The 20949-nt window shown below is 33.5% G+C and overlaps 3 protein-coding genes across 4 annotated transcripts; 1 reads left to right on the forward strand and 2 right to left on the reverse strand.

Moving 5' to 3' along the window:
- Nucleotides 1-172: 172 nt before the first annotated feature.
- On the reverse strand, nt 173-2861 carry LOC126683402 (F-box protein CPR1-like). Of its 2 annotated transcripts, none has more exons than XM_050379280.2 (3): nt 1643-2861; nt 1505-1564; nt 173-422 (listed from the first exon to the last, which is right to left on the reverse strand). In XM_050379280.2, exons 1-2 carry the CDS (start codon nt 2791-2793, stop codon nt 1525-1527), a joined length of 1191 nt encoding a protein of 396 aa, XP_050235237.1. In that variant the 5' UTR covers nt 2794-2861; the 3' UTR covers nt 173-422; nt 1505-1524. The 2 variants fall into 2 exon arrangements, with proteins under 2 accessions (XP_050235237.1, XP_050235236.1); XM_050379279.2 differs by having other exon boundaries at nt 173-445.
- A 5625-nt stretch (nt 2862-8486) lies between these two features.
- Nucleotides 8487-12077, reverse strand: LOC126682223 (uncharacterized). The gene is made up of 6 exons (XM_050377822.2): nt 11967-12077; nt 11162-11496; nt 10034-10685; nt 9757-9956; nt 9420-9664; nt 8487-9317 (listed from the first exon to the last, which is right to left on the reverse strand). Exons 2-6 carry the CDS (start codon nt 11428-11430, stop codon nt 8557-8559), a joined length of 2127 nt encoding a protein of 708 aa, XP_050233779.1. The 5' UTR covers nt 11431-11496; nt 11967-12077; the 3' UTR covers nt 8487-8556.
- Nucleotides 12078-18988: 6911 nt separating this feature from the next.
- On the forward strand, nt 18989-19657 carry LOC126681594 (uncharacterized). The gene is made up of 2 exons (XM_050377142.1): nt 18989-19079; nt 19236-19657. Exons 1-2 carry the CDS (start codon nt 18989-18991, stop codon nt 19655-19657), a joined length of 513 nt encoding a protein of 170 aa, XP_050233099.1.
- Nucleotides 19658-20949: the final 1292 nt, after the last annotated feature.

The following is a 20949-nucleotide window of genomic DNA, read 5'->3' on the forward strand; positions in this document are numbered from 1 at the left end:
CATTTTCTACCATTTTATTTGAAAATAGAATTCATATTTGACTTTTTGAATATTACAAGTATTTATTCCATCTTCATTTCACAATTAATTCAATCTAAATTCATTTGGATACGAATGAAATTTGAAGATTAAACTAAACACTCCCCCATTTATGTTGTACGGTGCTTAATGATGCATAAGTGGTAAAGAAAGATCATAAACAAATCAAACCAAATCAATTGTTAGTTAAAAAAATACTAAATGGTCAAAATATAAAACTCCACTAACAGAATAAGTTGAAGTGATGAGCAACCAAATTACTTACAACCAACTATTTTTTTAAAGGTTCAAATATAAACTGTATAAACATTCAATGTGCATACCTCAGATATTAGATCACCAAACAAAAATTAGTGCTTCCACCTTTGAAGCTTTCTCATGTCCTAAAAAACAGTTGAAATGAGTCCTAAGAAAAACAATAACAAAAAGATTCATAAGAATTGGCAATGATACATTCAAAATTTAATTAAGTGACTAGTGCTGCAAAGATCAAATGAACTAGTCACAACACAAAAAAATGTACGGAAGTGATAATAATCGGGTTGGAAACAGGGGACGGGAAAAAACCAATTCCAACACTAGAACAGGGTTATATGTCTGGATACAAGTACCTAAATGATTTCTAACACTAGAATTACACCATATCGTAATGATACCAATTCTTTAATTATCATTTTAGGTCAAAGTACCTTAATATTTTAAATTATAATGTCTCTATCTAGCATTACAACTAATGTGGCTGTATGATTTAAGAATATGCTTCATCTAACTTGCCACATCATGCTAATTTAATCGGAAAATATTCAAACATTTTTTGCCTGAAAAAATATTGATTAAAGATCGGATTGAGATTCCCTCAAGTTCAAATGAACTTGAGGGGGTCGTGTTCATGATCTACACCCTTCATTGTAAAATAAATGGTGTAGATTAATTTGATTAAAATTGTATTTTTTTGATCTACACCGTTCATTGTAAAATGAACGGTTTATATCGTGAACATGACCCTCTCAAGTTTAAGTAGAAAAGGATACAATCAAAATTTAGATCTCCAATTATTGAAAATGCCACATAGTTTAAGTACCACTCAATTATTTAACCCCGCTAAGAATAACTAGTCCTTTTGTTGATATAACTATCATTCTGCAGCAGCGTAAAGAAGAACATAAATGACCAAGAATTCAGCATCAACATCAATGACGATAAAATAAAATAGATATATACCAACAAGTAAGTTTGTTTTGAAGCCTATAAGGTTTGAAGCCTATAAAGTTTAGCAGCTTAAGATAATGAAGTCTGACTAATTCATAATGCAAAATACCATCCTACCAATTAGGCTAATTACTAAAACTATAACTCTTTCTCTCATACACTTTGAGATAAGCAAATGATTGGCATATATATCTAACATAAAGAGCAAGTCATTGCACATTAATCACAAAACAGATTTTGTTCCGAAAAATCTTACCCTGTTGATCGCCCTTGATACTACAGTTTGAGCTTGAAACCCGTTGACAAGAAATCATCTCTGCACATACAATAAAACAAGATTCAACAAGTTAAAAGAAATCATTCAAATAAAGGTATCAATAAGAACAAATCTTACTTTTTTTTCTTGCTTGTTTTGTTTTGCTGTTTAGAATTATGTGATTGTTTAGGCTCTTCTTCATCAAATCCTACAACACTTGCATCTAGTGGTACAAGACTTCTCAAGCAAATAATGGTTTCAAATAAATCACTTTCGAATCCTTGAATCATTATATCCACCGCCTTTTTCCTTTCAATATCATACCAAACAAGCCTGCTATTATCCACTTCCAACAAAACTTCCAAACCCGACTTAGAGAAACACACGGCAGCGATCGATTCACAAGAATCGGAGCTCAAAACATCACAAGGAATCGTAAAAAGCTTAGTCCAAGATTCTTGAACCCCATATTGCTTCATAACCCACACATCAATTCCAACTCTATAATGCTCAACAAACACACACAACCATGTTTCTAACACCCCAATAAACATTTTAATACCATCACTCTCATTTCTCCTAAACTCGGGATGTGCAACTTCTCCAAATTCTTCCGTTCCAAGATCCAAACCCATAATCACATTGGCCGTGCTACGACCATCATACTTATTCACAAGCCAATGCAAAGTTCCATTAACAAGCGTACCCACAAAATTACCCTCTGTACTAACCAAGTAAGGCAATTGAATAACATGAACTACTTTAGTTCTCACATTGCAAATAAAAATCTCAGATTGTAACTGACGCGATAGCGGATCCATCACAATCATAGCAATCTTGTAGTCACCAGTGACACTATCATACCCGAATCCATTCCCGTCTTTACGCATGAAATTAGACGGCAAAAAGCTTGACAAAGAGTAGTGTTTTCTAGTGTGAGGATTCTGTATCAAAATTCCATCGTTTCTCGCACTTCTCTTGCACAGTAAACCATTGCATGACCCGATTACTAACTCGTATAGGTTGTCCGAGTTCTCGGGTTGGTCACAGAACCGGATGGAGCCAGCACCGTATAGTTTATCCAAGTCGAGTTGGAATAAGTAACCGGAAAAATTTTCTTTGAAGAAAAGGGATTTGTTAGTGGAATGGTTCATGTGTTGTGTGATGAAATCTGGATCGTCGATTATGCTACGCCATTCTTTTGAGACTGACCTGCACCGGAGTAGTGTGTCTACTTGTGACCGGAGTAGAATTAGGGTTACCAGTTCCGGCGGGATTAGTTCCGACATTTTCTGGGTCGGGTTTTTTTAGGGTTTAGAGGGGACGAGCAGTCGCGTAGAATAAAAAGGTGACAGAAGGTTTATTGATTTATAGGAATTGGAACAGCAATTGGCGAAAACGGCTGCGTTTTTGTAAAATATTTTAAAATTAACCTAATTAGTAAATTATTTATAGATTGTTGAATTCAATTTAACACTACCATATCCGTTCTAAATGATGAACACTTCAGGACAAATATACAAATTAAAAAGAGTTGTTTTATTCAGATAAAATGAGATTAATTTATGAAAAATATCATCAATATTTTAATTAAAATTAATTAATGGCATTGCATTACTAAAACTGGTATTAAAAACAAAACTTACTACTGTATCTAAATAATAATATATATAATATTTATTTATTTGCCAAAGATAACAATATATAAAATATAGAAGAATGACCATCCCATGAAGGAAATGAATCATTCTTTAAACAAATAGTAATATGTGAACTTTGTAGCTACTATATGACCCATCCAAATACACATCCATTTAACAAATTAAGATAAACCAAAGTTTAAATAATTTGTTAAATAAATGGTAGAACGATAAAATAAACCGACAATGTTAAAGATGAAGAAGACACGTACCATTAACAGAAATGATATGATAATATAATAGTACCTTGTGAGTAAACCGACAATATATAATATTTATTCACTTAAATAATAAACGACTGTGTATAAATTAAAATAAACATAATTCAAATACTGCATATTAATTTACAATGTATTGTATGTTGAACTTCCATTTAACACCAACTAATGATATAATAGCCATATTACTTCCATTAGTACTTTGAATTTAGAATATATTGCTAATACATTATTCTCGCGATGCTTCAGGTGAAACAATTAAAAAGCTAATTTTTTTTGTATGTTTAATTTAATTAATATTGTAAAAGCACGTATCGGTTGCATTCATATGACCCATTTTTTAAATTCAATTGAGTTAATCGACCATCAACATTAAAAGTAAATTTTTTTACATATTGCCGCACCGAAACTAACAGAAGGTGACATTTTCTGGGTCACAGATTCGTTCCGACATTTTCTGGGTCACAGATTCGTTCCGACATTTTCTTGGTCAGGGACGAGTAGTCGTGTAGAAGAAAAGGACATAAGGTTTATTGATTTACTAGTAGAGTATATTTATTTATCATTTACATAAAAAAATATACTTTAAAAGTAGTAATGTACTTTAAAAATAACTCTCTTATTAAAATTAATAATATATTGGAGAGCAAGGCAGAGTTTTAAACATAAAATTTGAATCTTAAAAGTCATAATGTATATACTGACAGGGGCGGATCTACCCTTAGGCTAGGGTAGGCTTCAGCACGGGTTGCCGCCGGAGATTCGGAGGTTAAATGAGGTTTGGTCGGCGAGCACTGGTTTATCGCTGTTTCACTGTAAAACACCTCTTCATTTTAGCCCGGGCTGATAAGGAAGATGAGCAGTTCTTTATGTTTAAGGGGATGACGTGGTTTAATTGTCCTCTTTAAGTATTAAGGGCCCACTTTTATTAAAACAAGTTCAGCCTTTTATTTCATCAAAGCAAATGGCCCATATTAATTTGTTTCTAGGGCCAAGCACACAAATCACCCAAATAGCCCCCCTTCTTTCATAAATACATCAGCTAATTAAAAAATGCAAAAATCTCTCACAAAAAAAAGTCAGTTTTCATATATACCCCAAATTCCAAAATAAGCTGATTTAGTATTATAATATGACAATTCTGCCCCTTTTTCCCAACACACAATAAAAACAAATTAAGTAGATAAACATTACAGCTACTGAACAGAGAAAGTTAGATCTCCGATCATGGCGGCGGAACGTTCGAAATGTTGCAGGAAAAGAGAATTACTTCATAATGTCCATTGATTATGTACTGCAACACGACATCGTGTCTAGGACGAAGGTGATCGGTTTTACTCGTCTGAATGGTGGAAGGCAGACTCTATTTCTGATGCACATGTCGTTTTCTGTTCTACTGCCTATATGAAGGAAAAGACATTGTTTATGTCCTCACTTATCCTTCTTCCAGACCTGTAATTATATATATTCAAAAAAGTTTAGCAAATTTGAAGTTATCTTAATTACAGTAGAAATCTCAAGAACAGAGAGTTCTTTCCCATAGCCGACCAAAACGGTGGAATTGAAACAGATCTTGATTTTTTAGGTTTGAGAGTGAAGCCGGTGGTAGGAGGCTGTCGTTCGATTTCTGCATAATTCCTACGCCATACATTCCTCCACTTGCCAATTAAAATCTCAAGAAAATGAGTAAATTGGAGTTTTATATATTTGGTCAATTGCTATGGCCACATCTGAATAATTATGTATGTACATTTATGTAAATGTGGCATTGACCTACCTGTCTAAATAGTGATGAATTTTTAAATTTGTTCTTCTACATTGGGTTCTTAAATTCATGTTATATTTCAGTGAATAGAGTTATATACTTCTAGCTAAAAGAATGTTTGTCGATTTGCAAGGATATTTTAGTTTCATTTTGTTTCCTCATTCTTTTTCTTTTTCATTCGTTTTGGTATGGAAATATTAACAATGAAGAAGGAAATGATATCAAGGACAAAAGCACCAAAATTAGCTACTCATGTGTTCTCATTCTTACAATCAAAAATCACTCCAGAAATTTTTGACATCACTAAAGTTTCTAATCCGAAAGCACTCCAGAATTTTTTGACATCACAGAAGTTTCTAAGATTTTATTAACAAGGTAAGAAAAGCCAATTTTTTTTAATATTTGGTTGACATTTGGTTGATATTTAGTTGATTTTCATTTGATTTTGGTTGATTTCTGATTGATATTTAGTTTATTTTTTAAATTTAGTCAAATTACAAAAGAAAGTTCCAAACAAATTAAGAGAACTCATAAAAAATTTGGTAAAATTATAAAATAAGAGCTTAAACAAAAAGCGAACTCCCAAAACTTTTGAAATCGATGCTTGTTAGCATTAAGGAGAAAAAAAAATGGTAATAGTAGTTTTGAAATGTGTCGCGAAAATTTTAGTTAACTAAATTATAATATTGATATTCAGTTGAATTTAAGTTGACATTCAGTTGATTTTTTGTTGATATTTGGTTAATTGTTAGTTGACATTTGGTTGATTTTCTGTTGATATTTGATTGATCTTTAAAATTTGTTAAAATTGAAAAATAAGAGCTTCAACATAAAGCGAAATAGACAATAAATAATAGAATAACTATTTTTTATTTTTTAGAGGAATTTTTATTTCACAAAATCACGGGATGATGCAATGGCTATGGTATATGCTTCACATGTTAATATTTTCTTTGATGGTATATTGTATTAGTTTCTTTATCTAATGAAAAATTTGATTTGTTAACATGGTAAAACAACATGGAGGAAATGGACAAGAAATAAATATGAAACAATCAGAAATAAACTTGACGTAAACTATCTCAAAAATAAAGTAATTTTAGAATATATAGTTGACATTCATTTGATTTTTAGTTGACATTTGGTTGATTTTGGTTGACATTCGATTGTTGTTTAGTTGACATTTATTTTATTTTCAGTTGACATTCAATTGATGTTCGGTTGACATTTGATTGATATTTAAAATTTGGCCAAGAACAGTTTCAACATATTAAATAGAACTCATTAAAACAGTTAAAATGAACACTTTTCAACCTTAAAGGGGAGAAATGGTAATAAAAGTTTTGAACTGTATCGCGAAAAAAAATCAACTGGTTGACATTGGGTTGATATTTAGAGTCGGATGAGCAATTCAGGTCAAGACGTCGAGATGGAAGAAAAATGAAATGTTAATCTTGAATAAAAAAATTAATCTTAAACTTTGCCCTCTTCCTTCGTTCGCAGTTTAAGAAAATTAGTATTTTTCATTTCATTTGTTAAAAACTTTAAAAATAGACTTAGCCCTCTGATTTTTACATGCATTCTCTTATGTTCTTGGCATTTCTAATTTTACCTATGCATGTGATAAGTGTAAAATGTGGACATAAATATGAAAGAAAAAGAAGCACTTTGCCTAAAATCAATAACAGATACCAAATTATACAAAGATGCCAACTTGAAAATAGCTCTCAAACATGCCAAGAAAATCCACAAACTCTTTCCAAACATTGAAGGTCCCTCTTTAATGGTTACAACCTCAACATATCATAATAAAAATAAAATCTTTTTTAATAAAACATATAAATTATAAACAGCAAATCAGAAAAATAAATTCAAAGGAGAGAAAGCGAATCAACAGAATTATGATTTGAGCCATATGCAGCAACAATTGTTGAAAATTTGACAGCAACCCCCATGATTCTTTCAGCAGCAAAAGACACAAAGTCGATTTTATTGTTTGAGCATCAGCAAACTGACCATGAGCAGCCAGGAGCAACATTACAATAGACATGAGCAACTTTAGGGTGTCTCGAGACGGAAGTCGGTTGAGCAAAGAGCAGCAGTAGAGTAACCAAAATCCACATCAAAGCGCCCAACAACAAAAGTAGACTCTGTTCACAACATGAGGATTTGAATGTGCAGGCTGTGAGTTTGAATTTTTAGCTACAGCCGGCCCCAATCTCACATTAGCTAGATCAGATCTTTCTATAGTGGCGAGGCTAGTGCATTTTCCATCGCCGAGATTATCAAGCGCAGCTTGGAGAACACAATAAAACCGATTGCATCTTATCATCACCTTAAAATTGAACACAATAAAATCAAGTTCTTATTATAAATTCAAGCTATAATGTTTAGTCGATTTAGATCTCGTAGCAATAATCGATGATAAATTCGAGCCACTATTAGAAATCAAACTAATTTTTGCTCTGCTACGATCATCGTCGACCAAGTTGATGAAGAGGTTATTGATATTGAGCGTTTTTTTCTTGTTTCCATGACTCAGTCTTTTGTTAACTGTGATGGGTTACCGGGTCAAGCTTTTATCAACGACGGTCCGATTTGGGTTGTTGGATCAGGCCGATTGGCCGATTCACCTAATGGCGGCGGTGGTGAAAATGGAGGAAGAGAGTTTTCCGGAGAAGATGAGTAGAAGGGAAGGGAGCAAATGTGCGTGACATACTGAAGGGTAAAATAAGAATAAAAATATTTTGAGATATAAATGAAAAGTATTTAAAATAAATGAGAGAATTCTGCATTTTTTTATTTTCTGAGTCACTAATGTATACATTTAGGAAAAATGAGGTATGGGGTGTAATTTCCTCTTGTTTCTACTTACTGTTATTTGATGATTGTTTTTTCAATTTCTTCTTAATCTTTCAAAACCTTTTTAATTCTCATTTGTTAGAAAATTTTGATTTTCCAAAATTTTAGAATTTATTTATAGATTTTCCATCAATTCCCTAACCTAATATTTAAAATGTTATAATTTAAATATTGTAATATTTTAAAATAAAAATAAATCTTCAATTAACAATTAATAATTCTAATAATTCTCTAATTATTTTTCATTCAAAATCAAATTACTTTGGTTTTGAGTAGTTTTTTTATATATTTTATCTACATAAATTATTTAGTTTGAAAATTTACATAATAATTTTCTAACCTCTAATTTTTTGCCTCTAATAATTTTTTTTTTTTAAAAATCGCATGTCAATCAGCCCGGGCTGAAATAAAATCCTAGATCCGCCACTGTATACAGATTGGAAAATTTTCACCATATATTTTCTGTCGAACTCCGAAACAATAAATATATACATGACAAAAAGAATGCTATCTTGACGACCTCTTACGCTTTCTACTGATTTTACGGGAAGATGTAAGAAGAGGAATGGAGGATGGTATGCCAACTGATGTTCTGCCTCTCTTACAAACCCATTTCAAGGGCATGTTTTCTACCACACTGGTCACATTATTTGTATTGTTTAGTTCAACAAGCTGTTTTATTTGGGGAAGCATCTGATGCACCCAAGCCATTGATAAATCTAGGGCAATGGAATCATCCATTGGTTTTCTCCACATACTTGTCAATACCTCCTTTAAGGACCGGAAAGACATAGACGGCTGGTACCCTTTACGGTTTTCACACAATATATTGACCTTTATCACATGCTTGCAAAGGTTCCCCTGCAGTGACCATGAACAATCACAAAACGAAAACTCCGATCCAGGATTCCACACTGTATGCATCAAATTGCCATCTTTTCGACTTGAGACCTTGGCAAACAGTTGATTCTTATCATCCAAAGTAACTGACGAATCAGGAATCTCCAAGGCCCTGTGCCATGATGAAGAAGCCACATATTCCTCCTTAACATTTTGAAAACAATCACTTTCATCTGCATACCGATCTAGCCAATAGCTTGAATGTAGCTCAGTGGTTAGCTTGTGCACTAACCAATCAACTCTCTGGAGTGCGCCAAGATGTGAATCATCAAATAATTTGGTTTTCAGCTTTACATGATAGGCTTCTATGGCAACAGATGCCTCTTGGCTGGCAAGAGGAAGACTTTTCATTGCCGAAAGCCACATTTCTGTAAAACACAGACAAAAAAATGACACACAAAAAGGTTAATTCATCATATTTTCATGCAAGTGTGTGTGAGAGAGAAAGAGAGGGATCAAAGAATTCTAACCAATCTTAGGCACCCAAGAGGCTTTGAAATATTCTATGAAGGTGGTCTGATCAACAAAGTCATTAGTTAATTCTTCCAAAGCAGCAAGAGTATCATCTCCATCCCAAATGCCATATACAATTTTTCCTAAACGCTTGAAAATCTCCCGCCGAACTTCAATGTTATTACATTTTTTTACTATATTCCTCAGCCATGATCTACAAACACGCCAGAGAGAGAACAGTACTGGGCAACCAAATACATCCCTGGAGATAAGCCGGTGCAAAGCATAAAAATACCATACATTATGGTTGCATATTTCAAGATCAAACTAAACTTTAGAGAGAGAATATTTTGCCTTATCGGATCAATCTCTGCAGCAGCATCATCAATTAAAAACCCACTGATCTTATATCCAGGCTCTACACTTGACGCTCGATCAAGTAGAGCCTTCATCCACTTAGCTACATCTGGCTTTGCAGAGCTACGTGTGATGACCCATGCAACAGGGAGTGCGTGTTGTCTTGAATCAAAGACAACAAGTGTACACAACGGATACTGCAATTCCGACATTTAACAGTCAACTACTTTACAGATCCACAATAAATACAAATGAATATCAAGAACTACAGTACCTTGAGTCTCTTAATGCCAAATGTTGAATCAGCCGCAACAAGACTGTGATGGCCGAAACGGATCATTTGTTGCAACTGCCATTCTGTTTGAATCCCCAATATAAAAGGACCATCTTCCGAAGTATCCTGATAGAAAAAAATAGATTTCTTATTGCGCTCCGCCCACATCCTGATGCTAGCTTGATCATCTAGGTCCAGCTCATGTGTGGATCTTTTGATGATCATACCAAGTTTTTGAACATATTGTGAAGCTAGGCTATTGACCTTTGCATTTGAACTGCAGTATCGTTGAATCCCCTCTATGTGTTTCTCCAGTACACTCTCTTCAGGAATTCCAAGATATATCATAGACATTGTTTGCTGCTGAATTTCATTACAGATGTATGGAACTTTCTTGGCTCCAGGCCCAATGGCATCTCTATCAAGTGGACCATGACAGACAAAACCAGACTTGCTTACATGACGCCTCTCATTGTATATGATAAGTACCAGGGAAGGACGGACATAAAGGCGTTTCACCACAAAATGGCATGTACATCCGCGCATGGACTGAGGCCTAGGAGCGCGATTTCGAGTGTTAAGTCGATATCTCCGACTAGGTAATGTGTCTCCACCTTCCCCATAATTTTCAGGACCAAAGGAACACCAATACCTTACAGTTAAGGTTACACAAAATCAACACGCAAATTTGATATTTCAGTTTAACAAAAATATGTCGCCAACATTTAGTACAATAAATGCAGAACAACTTCATTATCTCCATCCAAAAGCTCTACAGCCAACTGAAACTGACATTAAATAACAATCAATATGTAAAATACAAGTTTAGCAAAAATTCGTCAGGTGAGTAAGGTGGCTTGATGGTTTAAAAGAGCCATATGTACAAAAACTGAAGTGTAAAATATATGGCCAGGTACCTATTCCAACTTCCAAGGAAAAAGAAAATAACAGTAAGCTATTCTTCTTTCACCCTTTAAAAGGGCATCACATTTAACTTAATAATTCACTGAATGCTGACGAAATCAAAAAAAAAAAAACACTTTATCGACGAGCATTGAGTTTTGTAATGATGCAATTTAAATAACATGAAACTTTAAATTGATTTTGAGAAGTCCAACAGATACTTACAGCTTATACTCCAAAAACTCATCGTTCTTGTACGCTTTGATACTTCCCTTGGATCGTTTTCTTTGCCTCTCAATATGGAAACGTGTGGGGCATTCAACATTAGAGCATTCACCAATTATAAAAGTATCAACCCGTTCATAAGGAATTATTGCTACATCATCATGGCGATCAGGTGTGCCAAATTTAGTCCAAGTCAAATCAGCAGACGAAAATTCCTCGTCCGCAGGATTTTGCACAGGAATGTCAAATAAGGATTCAACTATACTCATATTCAATTGTTTCAGCCGACTCTTCTAGCTAAGCCATCAAAAGCTGTTAGTGTTTCAGCATTCTATCTGCAAAAATTCAACACCCAAGAAAGTTGCATAACTAAAACATAAAACAGCTGCAAACTTAAGACAAGTAAACATTAGGAGCCTAGGTAGCATGGACGCTTCATTCAATCAATGTATCCCGTTTCAGAAATGCTCGGACACAAAACTTCATAATTTACATTGAAAACTTAATAATGAAAAAAGAAAAACCAAAAATCCATTGGCTAAAAAGAGAAACATTAAGTACCCAATTCATATCAGTAACTTAAATTCTGAACCTTTAACAGAGACTTTTTGGACATAGAAAGTTAAAAAAATTAATACTACTAATCTCTTGGAGCTTCATCATGTTTGTTTGGGGAGGGTATAAACTGAGTCGAACTCAGTTAAAAAATGAAATTGATGACTGAGTCGAACTCAGTTAAAAATATGTATAAAAGAAGAGGAAAACAACAAATCAAATCAACAGCTCAATGAAGTTAGATACATACCGGATAAAGATCAAACTCCAAAGCCTCAGCACCTTCATTGCTATCTCTGCTTTGATGAACCATAAACCTCTTCTTCAAAGTCTAACCCTAAATTGCGCTGCACATCAAAGGATAAAATTGGAACAGCAACTGTTGAAACGGCTGCGTTTTTGTATGCAATTGAGCAATGTTTTAGAATAGGCTAAATCTATTTTAAGGTCCCTGAACTATACGTTTTTTGTTCATTAGATTTCTCAACTTTTATTTGGCTTCCTTAAATTCCTAAACTTTCATTGTTTTGGTTAATCATGTCTCTCACTTTTAATTTTAAATCTCTAAATTTTATTTGGCTTCCTCATATCTCTAAATTTAAGGACTTTTGTAAAGTATTTTCAAATTAATAAATTTTGTGTCATAGACAACCTTCACTAGGTGAAGTCAGAAGTCCATTGGAATTTGTCAAGATCTGTGGCTTCTAAAATCGTCATTCGAGCTTTGTCAGGTTATATTTGTCGGGAGGCGGAATATCAGAGCAGCTCATAACCTCGCCCAGTTGGCAAAAGCGAGGTTTGTTAAATTTTTGCATCCTTTAACTATAATGTAATGTATCTATCTTTTCTTGCTTGAAAAAAAAGTGTGAAATAGTAACTATATATAAATGAACGATATTTCATCAATGAGTCGACTATTAAAAAATGTAATGATGATATTGGCAAACAGTCATCTATTAAAACTTTTTAACCACTGATGCGCCATCCAAATACACTTATAATGTATACATTAAAATTTTCAAAACTAAAAAATTAGGCTAAAAGAGAAATTCATTTTATTAAAAAAATTGTGTTTATACTAAGCTAACAGTTTACTTTAAAGATAAAATAAAAATGTGTTTAAGTAACACTTTGTGTGTATACCTGATTCGGCTGCTATATTTGAAAAAGCCAAGTCTAAATAAAATAAAATAAATAATTTTCCATTAAGAACAAATTTATGGTATCTTTGTTTGTTTAATATTATATTTTATCTGTTGGGTTTTATAGGTTCATAACGCAGCGTAATTTTAAAAATTTATCTAAAAACCCAAACCAAGATCCATGTAATTCGAATTAACAGAATAATTACTTACTTGTATGTCGAATTCAACAGCAATGTAGGAAGGAAGGAGGTGGTTCACTTTGGTGATACCTGGCCTCGGATCAGAAACGCCTCCAAAAGAACGCGTCCTCTACGAGTATCCACACGAACAGACCTTAGCCAAAACTAGTGCTTGTGTGTGCTAGCACTATTGCTTCACAAGCAATTTCGAATTTTAGTGATTTAGTGAATAATGAATTTCGTGATTCTCAAACCAATTGCTTAATGAGTATTTATAGTGATAAATAACACTAGGGTTTGAGACAAATTCGAATTTCAATCTCATTGTAATTCTACAAGTTTATGTTTATCAAAAACTCCTTTTTGATAATTATCCATATATATTAATTACTATATTTATTATCTTCCAAAAAATAATAAATTAAGGAAAACACTTATCCTTAAATTTTGAATTAATATATATATTTATTAATATATATATATATATATATATATATATATATATATATTACGAATTATATATATATATATATATAATTAATCACTTAATCACATTGGGCTTGTACAACCCATAACTGTTTTGGGCCTGTTTTTAGTGTGCGACCCTGTAGGTTCATATAACGTTGGCAGTAGGCTCGAAATCCCTATTTCAGCCCACAAGTCATAAGTGGCCTCTAGCAAGACATTATGACTACCCAAGTTATATGAATATCGATAATCCGATTTAACCATTTACAATAATATTTTAATCCCTTTGTCTCTCGATATCCAGATTGAATATAAGGCATAGTTATGTCATCCTTATAACATTCAATCATTAGTTTCTTGACTCTAAGTAGACTGAAAATGATAAGTTCTTATCAATTAGCATGGCCATGCATTTTCTTCAGTCTATCTTCTTCAAGGGGCCCATAGATATCTTACTCAAATAAATGAGGGACAAATTCCTTCTCAGTCACTCACATTTCTCACATAGTTACTTTCATATCCAATGACAATCTATTCCATTATCCTGTTAAAGATAATGTAAGACTGTATCAAAATATGAAATAGCTATGTAGAAATCCATGATGATTTCAAGGTCAAAGGATTATACTAATAGAACTGTAATGAGAATTACTTATGACAGTGATCTATGTAGTATTCTCACAGTGGGTCATCCAGTGCCTTATTTCTCAAATAGCACCTATGATTTGACTTAATATCTCATATACATGATTAGTAAAACATAATCATCAGTCAACATCATACTAGTCTCAATGTTCTATTAAGACTAGGGATAGATGGTATATAATTCTTTTATTAAACCTAAGGGTTCTACTATCAAGTCACATACTCGATGACCTTAGAAAGAATTAACCATTCAAGTATTTTAATCATTAATATAAAATGATAAAAACTGCCAATCAATAAATAATAAAATGATAAAGTCAAAACATGGTCAAACATGATTGACCTAGTGCATATCACTAACATTATCCACTTGTTATTATCGGATGAATTATTAAAATTCATCCAATAATAAAATTGATAAAATAGACTAAAACAAAGTTATCATAGGAAGAGTCATCCTGTACATATAAGATGCAATAAAGAATTTGAGGTCGATAAGACGCAAGCTATGCGGTCAAGAATGACAACCATTTTGAAAACAGTTCTATAAACGTTTTTGTTTGTTTTTGAATACGACTGTTTTTTATACATTCCCATTGGAGTCGCCACTATGAGCGGAAGCGGGAGTTTCGGGGTCCCGTTCTCCCAGACTTATGACAGGACTCTATTCTGGACCGGTTTTGAAATAAGTGTGGAGTCGCCACCTAGCTCATCTAAAAAATGCCTTTTGTATCGACTCGATAACCTTACTCGCTTATGGGTAAGGCTACCGTACGCCGACCAAAAACGGGGTTCGTAGATCGCACCGAGATTCACGTACTTGGCTTATTAACCTCTATTTTCTCTGCTTATTGGATGTATCTATATCATCTTGACATACATTGTAATTCACAGGATATAATGTTGGAAATATAAACACTTATGAAAGCGGTAAACACGTTAAACGTGCATATGACTCGATTTGGACTATCCAGTAGCAATTACTCCTAGCATTCATATACTCGGCAGTTTCTAACAAATAACTAGTCTGGTTGGTTTGGATATATTACATGCACAAAACCTAATAGTGGATGTACACGTTTGATTGATTTTATTTATCAGGTCATTCTTGAAAATCCTATACAATCTCTAATTACAATTTTGATGCAATCCTAAGATGTATAGGTTATTTGCTGGAATTGATTTGATTCTTAAATTACGTGGTTAGTCCTTTAGCCTGTTAATTTTTGGATTTTCATGATTTTGGAAAGCAATAAACATTATCGACATGCTCATCTGCAGTTGGATACACATACAAGAGGAGGGATACTTTTAAACCTCGTTGACTTGAGCGTCTGGCGCTCGCCACGTTTTGACCGTCGGCGTGGTCAGATTTGGTTCTCGGACAGAAAACGAAGTTGTCCATCTCGTCAATATGGTTCCACTAGTTTAAACCGGGATCGATTCCGAATTTGGGTGAACCCAAAATCTGGTCTATAAGTTGCTAGGTTTGTCGATTGTGGGCTCATGGGCCCGATTTATACTATCGGTTACAAGTTTGGGCTTCGAGGGCCGAATTACACTACGTTTGGCCCATGACAAAGCAGAATATGAAAGTACATTAATATCCCTAAATCTGGGTTTTAACAACCTAATTCTGAGACCAAACGAGCCCAAAAACTTAAAAACAAATTTGGATCGAAGGTGGAAGGATCCGGGAGCGATTCTGGAAATAGGGGAGGGACGAACTAGGCGCCGGTTGCAGTGCCGACGCCGCTTGTTCTTCATGGTGGCGGCGCCGGTTCTTCTGAAGGCAGCAATTTGGTTGTTTTTTTTTTCTCTCGTTTTGATTCAGTTTTCATGCCAAAAAACATTAAAAAGACTTTAAACGCACATAAATAGATATATAAACATTATGTAATTGATCTAAGATAATTAAACAATCAATAAACACCCTAAATCGTGCTTTTTAAGGCAATTTTAATGAAGAAGACGACAGGCACGTCAAGAACATACAAAAAGCAGTTTTAATTCTAACATGCTTCCTAAGTGTTGGAATTTGATAGTTTCGAATTTAATTGAATAAAAATACTAGGCGGACGTAAAACATGCTTTCTAACCCAATTGAATGGCAAAGACATAAAAACATCATTTATTATATTATGACATCAATTATGGTGATTTGACACCAGTTATAGCAAAACAATAATATTAATCTAAGCATGCATAATGATTTGACAGTTATGATAAAAAAAGTGACGCAAGGATATTAGGGTTCTCTAAAATACCGTTTTGAGTCCTTGACTCGTTTACTGGCGAAGTGGATGTGGAATCCAGTTTCAAATTAGTACGTAGTAGCTTGTTCTTAAATAATTAAAGCGTTTTAAGCTTAGTTTGATTGACTTGTGTGTTTGTGTGCAGGGTGTAGGGTTCAGCCAACAATTAGAGTTTTTAAGGTTTGGTGCATGCTTTGGTGGATTGAAATTGTCGACCCTTGGCTAGACTGTCTAGGGGTTGTATTTATTGTGATAGCGGGTGACCTATGGTTAGCTAGAGGTATAGTTTGGTCAGGAGTGTTCAAGTGCGTGAAGTGACAACTCTTTTAGTGTTTGGATTATAGTTTGATTAAATTCGGAATTATTCTTTACGGCTAAGCAAAGTGTGTCAAAAAGTCCATTTTAATGCCTGGAAGTGCTTAAAAAGTCCCCTAAAGTCCTATTGTTTTAAGTATGGTCAATTTTAGCCTGTCAAACTTGCAAATTGGCCACCGGCACGGTGGAGGTTCCGTAGCGCGTCATGAGCACCGGGCTAAGGGGCGGTTGAGCAACTCAAGAAAACCGTCCTACCTTACTACAACATAGGGTAATAGGGACATTGGGGAGAAGGTTATGAACGTGGCCTCGTTATTCACACCTTTGGTCAGGGAGGACTGATCCAGGTTTTCATGAGCGTTGGCGGGCCTTAAATTTTTGTGTATTGACCCCGAATCGAATTGTTTGGGATTCTGAAGTGAAAGAAATCATTTTATCCCTTAACTATTAGAATATAATTAATAGAACGAATCACACTTTTACCACTAAACTATATCCCCTACGATGTGGTTATTGTATATAAATGCACCTTTTGTCGAGTAAGAAAAGCGTCGAGCATTTTTCATTTATATTATTATATATTAGAATTTATTACATACATAAATTTTAAACACATTGGTATTAGTCCAATTTATTGACTTAAACTATAATCTCTTCGAATTTTTATAGGTTATTTACGGCTAGTTACGCTTTAATCCTCCAATTTCGCAACTATGCACTGATTACGTCTGTTTAGATTCCAGCAAACAAGTCGATAGCTCGTCACTCTGAAAATCATCATTGGACGCTTAGTCCCTTATTATTTTTTACCTGCCTGGAAAAGTGGTGTCTACAGTGACGTTTAACAACATATCGCGACTCCCAAATATAAATAAATATTTCGGTGCATTCTAATGAACCAATATTCATGATTACCGTACACTCAAAAAATCTTCATTTAGATTCAGATCTCGACTAGTGTCACATGTAGTCAAACATTAAATGTCTCGATCAAATGATCTTATCTCTCGTATCTAATTTTTGATAAATATGACATATTGGAAACGACTTTCTACTATTAGAACTTTTCTAATTAAGTCATATTCTGCTGACCAGGGATTCATTCATCAAGAACAACTCGAGATAGCATAGAATCTCATCTCCGTTCATTCAGAATAATGAATCTTTTTAAGTAAAACACCTATCTCCATATACAACTAACTAAAGTCAACACATCCCGCGACCCTAACTCATGAAAGATCTAGGGATAAACAATATTAAACTCTAATCATATATATACGAGATACTGTCACCTCGAATTTAAGAACATATGTACATATGTACAATTATAAACTAGATGACATTATATTGACTTTTATGAAATACCATGTATAAGTCATCTAGAGTAATTTATTCGACCTACTCAACTTTTGAATGTCCATATGTTTATTCTGATCCCATGAAATGTACTCAAAGGACACTACTTCCAATTATTAGTAACTGTTTACTAATAGGGAGGATAAACAGAGCTGACGATCTTTTCGAATAATATAATGCCTTTATTCGTACGCCCTATCGATTGTAAACGGTCATTTAGATCACTTATATACTAAAATCTGTCTCTAATATATTTAACACTTAAAAATAATTCTATCATAACATGATAAACACAATACGTAATAAGAGCATCCCCAATGGTTATTTTTAAAATAGAGAGCATCTTTATTAAAATAGAGAGCATCCTTATTATATATAATGATAATTTAAATTCTTTTCCAATGGACTCTTCAAATTTAATCTTCAAATAGCAGTAATTTATTTGCCTCTTTTTTTTTCTATTTCGGTTTCCCTCTCTTTCTTCCCTCCATTTATAGAGTACGTTTTTCATATTGAAAATCTGGAAATTTTTTTAATCAAATTTAAATCTAACAAAAAATAAACTTGTGATAAGATTACTAATTAATATAGATGAGATAAACCATATTATTGCAAACTCAAACTTTCTTTGGCATTTTCCCAATTTATTTGTTTGTACAGAAAATGCTCTCTACCAATTTGATCAATTTTATTCTTGATGATTCTGATTCAGATGACGATTTAGAAATAACAATATCTGCCATTGGAGAACTACTCAACAAAAAAAGAAAAACATCACTACATCGTGGTTAAGTTTTTGGTCGTACTTTCATATGGCGTAATAGAGTTCATGGACACCATAAACTTTTTCACGATTACTTTGGAGAAAATCCTATATATTCTCCAACTTTATTTCGAAGGAGATTCCGAATGAATCGATCTCTTTTTCTCAGAATTCAATCTGCTATAGAAGCTCATGATCCATATTTTGTTCAGAAAAGGGATGCTGCTGGACATTTAGGTTTGTCTTCTCTCCAAAAAAATCACAGCTGCATTATGTATGCTTGCTTATGGAGTTACATCAGATTATGTCGATGAATATGTAAGAATTGGTGAAAGTACTGCTATTGAAAGTCTTAAAAAATTTGTTAAAGTAATAGTTTCAATTTTTTTCCAGAAAAATACATGAGGCCCCCGAATAAAAATGACACAGATAGATTGTTAAAAGATAATGAAAGTCGTGGGTTTCCTGGAATGTTAGGAAGTATTGATTGTATGCACTGGAACTGGAAAAACTGTCCAGTCCCTTGGAAAGGGATGTATGTTGGTCATGTTCGTGAACCGACTATAATTCTTGAAGCTATAGCATCACATGATCTTTGGATATGGCATGCATTTTTTGGACTACCGGGATCACATAACGATATAAATGTTTTAAATCGATCTTTTGTATTTTCAGAACTTGCTGAAGGACGATCTCCACCAGCCAACTATTCAATTAATGGTCATCATTATTCAATGGGATATTACCTTGCTGATGGTATTTATCCTTCATGGTCAACATTTGTGAAAACAATTCCATCTCCACAAAAGTCATAAACATAGACCATTTGCTGCAGCTCATGAGTCAACAAGAAAAGACGTTGAACGAGCATTTGGACTATTGCAGTCGAGATAATAAGGAAACCAATAATTTCATTCAAAAATATTCAACTAAATTGTGCAGTAATTAAAAAAACAAAAGCAACCTTTAACAATTTCTCCAATCTATATCAACAAAACACACCATTGCCATAACCTTTCAACTACTACAAACATAATTTAGTAGCTTTTAGATCTTCTGTCAATAATTTCCTTTTGGCACTGGATATAAAATTTTGCAAGCATTTCAGGCATCCCAGCTGTATCTATAGCCGTTATTCTTTCATCCTCCTTTGTTTGCTCTAATCTAAGTTTTTCTTGCTCATAAGCAAGTCTTTCTTGCCCTTGAACATAAATTTTTTCGAACATTTCCATTTTTTTTCATTCAATTGTTTTTTTTCCTCCCTCATTTCTTGTATTAAGCTCACATATGAACTTGCAAAGTCGATTTCCATATCTTTGCCTTTTCTTTTCTTTTTATCTTTTTCAGCTTTCCTTCCCGGTGGTCTCTTTAGGTCCACAAAGCTAACATTATCATCTCCAAAATTCACTTGAGTTTCTGAATTAGGACTGAGATTAATAACAAGATTACGTATTTTTTCTTTGTTGATTTTTTCTTTTGACAATCTTACATCCATTTTGGTTGAAGTCTTAATAAACTCCAACAATGCTCAAATTGGAATTTATTTTTGTTCAATTCATGGTACAAAAGTTTTGCCTTAGCAATCAGAATTACATAAAATAAAACACAATTTTAAAATTATAGAACAAGAAAAACAGGAATATGAATCAGAGTTATGAGAAATACCTTGTCTTGCTCATTTACACCACTTTGATGTCTTGATTCAATTTGAGCATAACAACCACAAAATTTATTGGTAGCTAATTGAATTGTTGACCATCGACTCATCAGAGAAACCTGTGTCCGTTCTGATGAAATTTTTTATATTTATGAAAATATTCCCATAAGCGTGCCCAATATATTCTGTGTTTCTGTTCATTACCGTGCACAGCATCTAAACTCATATTCAGCCATGATGATACAATGAGAAGATCTTCTTCTATCATAAAATTTCCACCACGAGATTTTTTGGAATTGGATTCCGTGGGAGGAGATATGTCATCAGAAATTGAAAACTGAGTTGGGAATTGAGAATTTATCGATAAATCAATACGAGAATTTTCTTCATCGTCAAATTGAGAATTCATATTTTCTTGTTTTAGGAATGTAGGGTCTGTTTATTTGTTTC

Source organism: Mercurialis annua, linkage group LG5, assembly GCF_937616625.2.
Source record: "Mercurialis annua linkage group LG5, ddMerAnnu1.2, whole genome shotgun sequence".
Classification (NCBI taxonomy): Eukaryota; Viridiplantae; Streptophyta; class Magnoliopsida; order Malpighiales; family Euphorbiaceae; genus Mercurialis; species Mercurialis annua.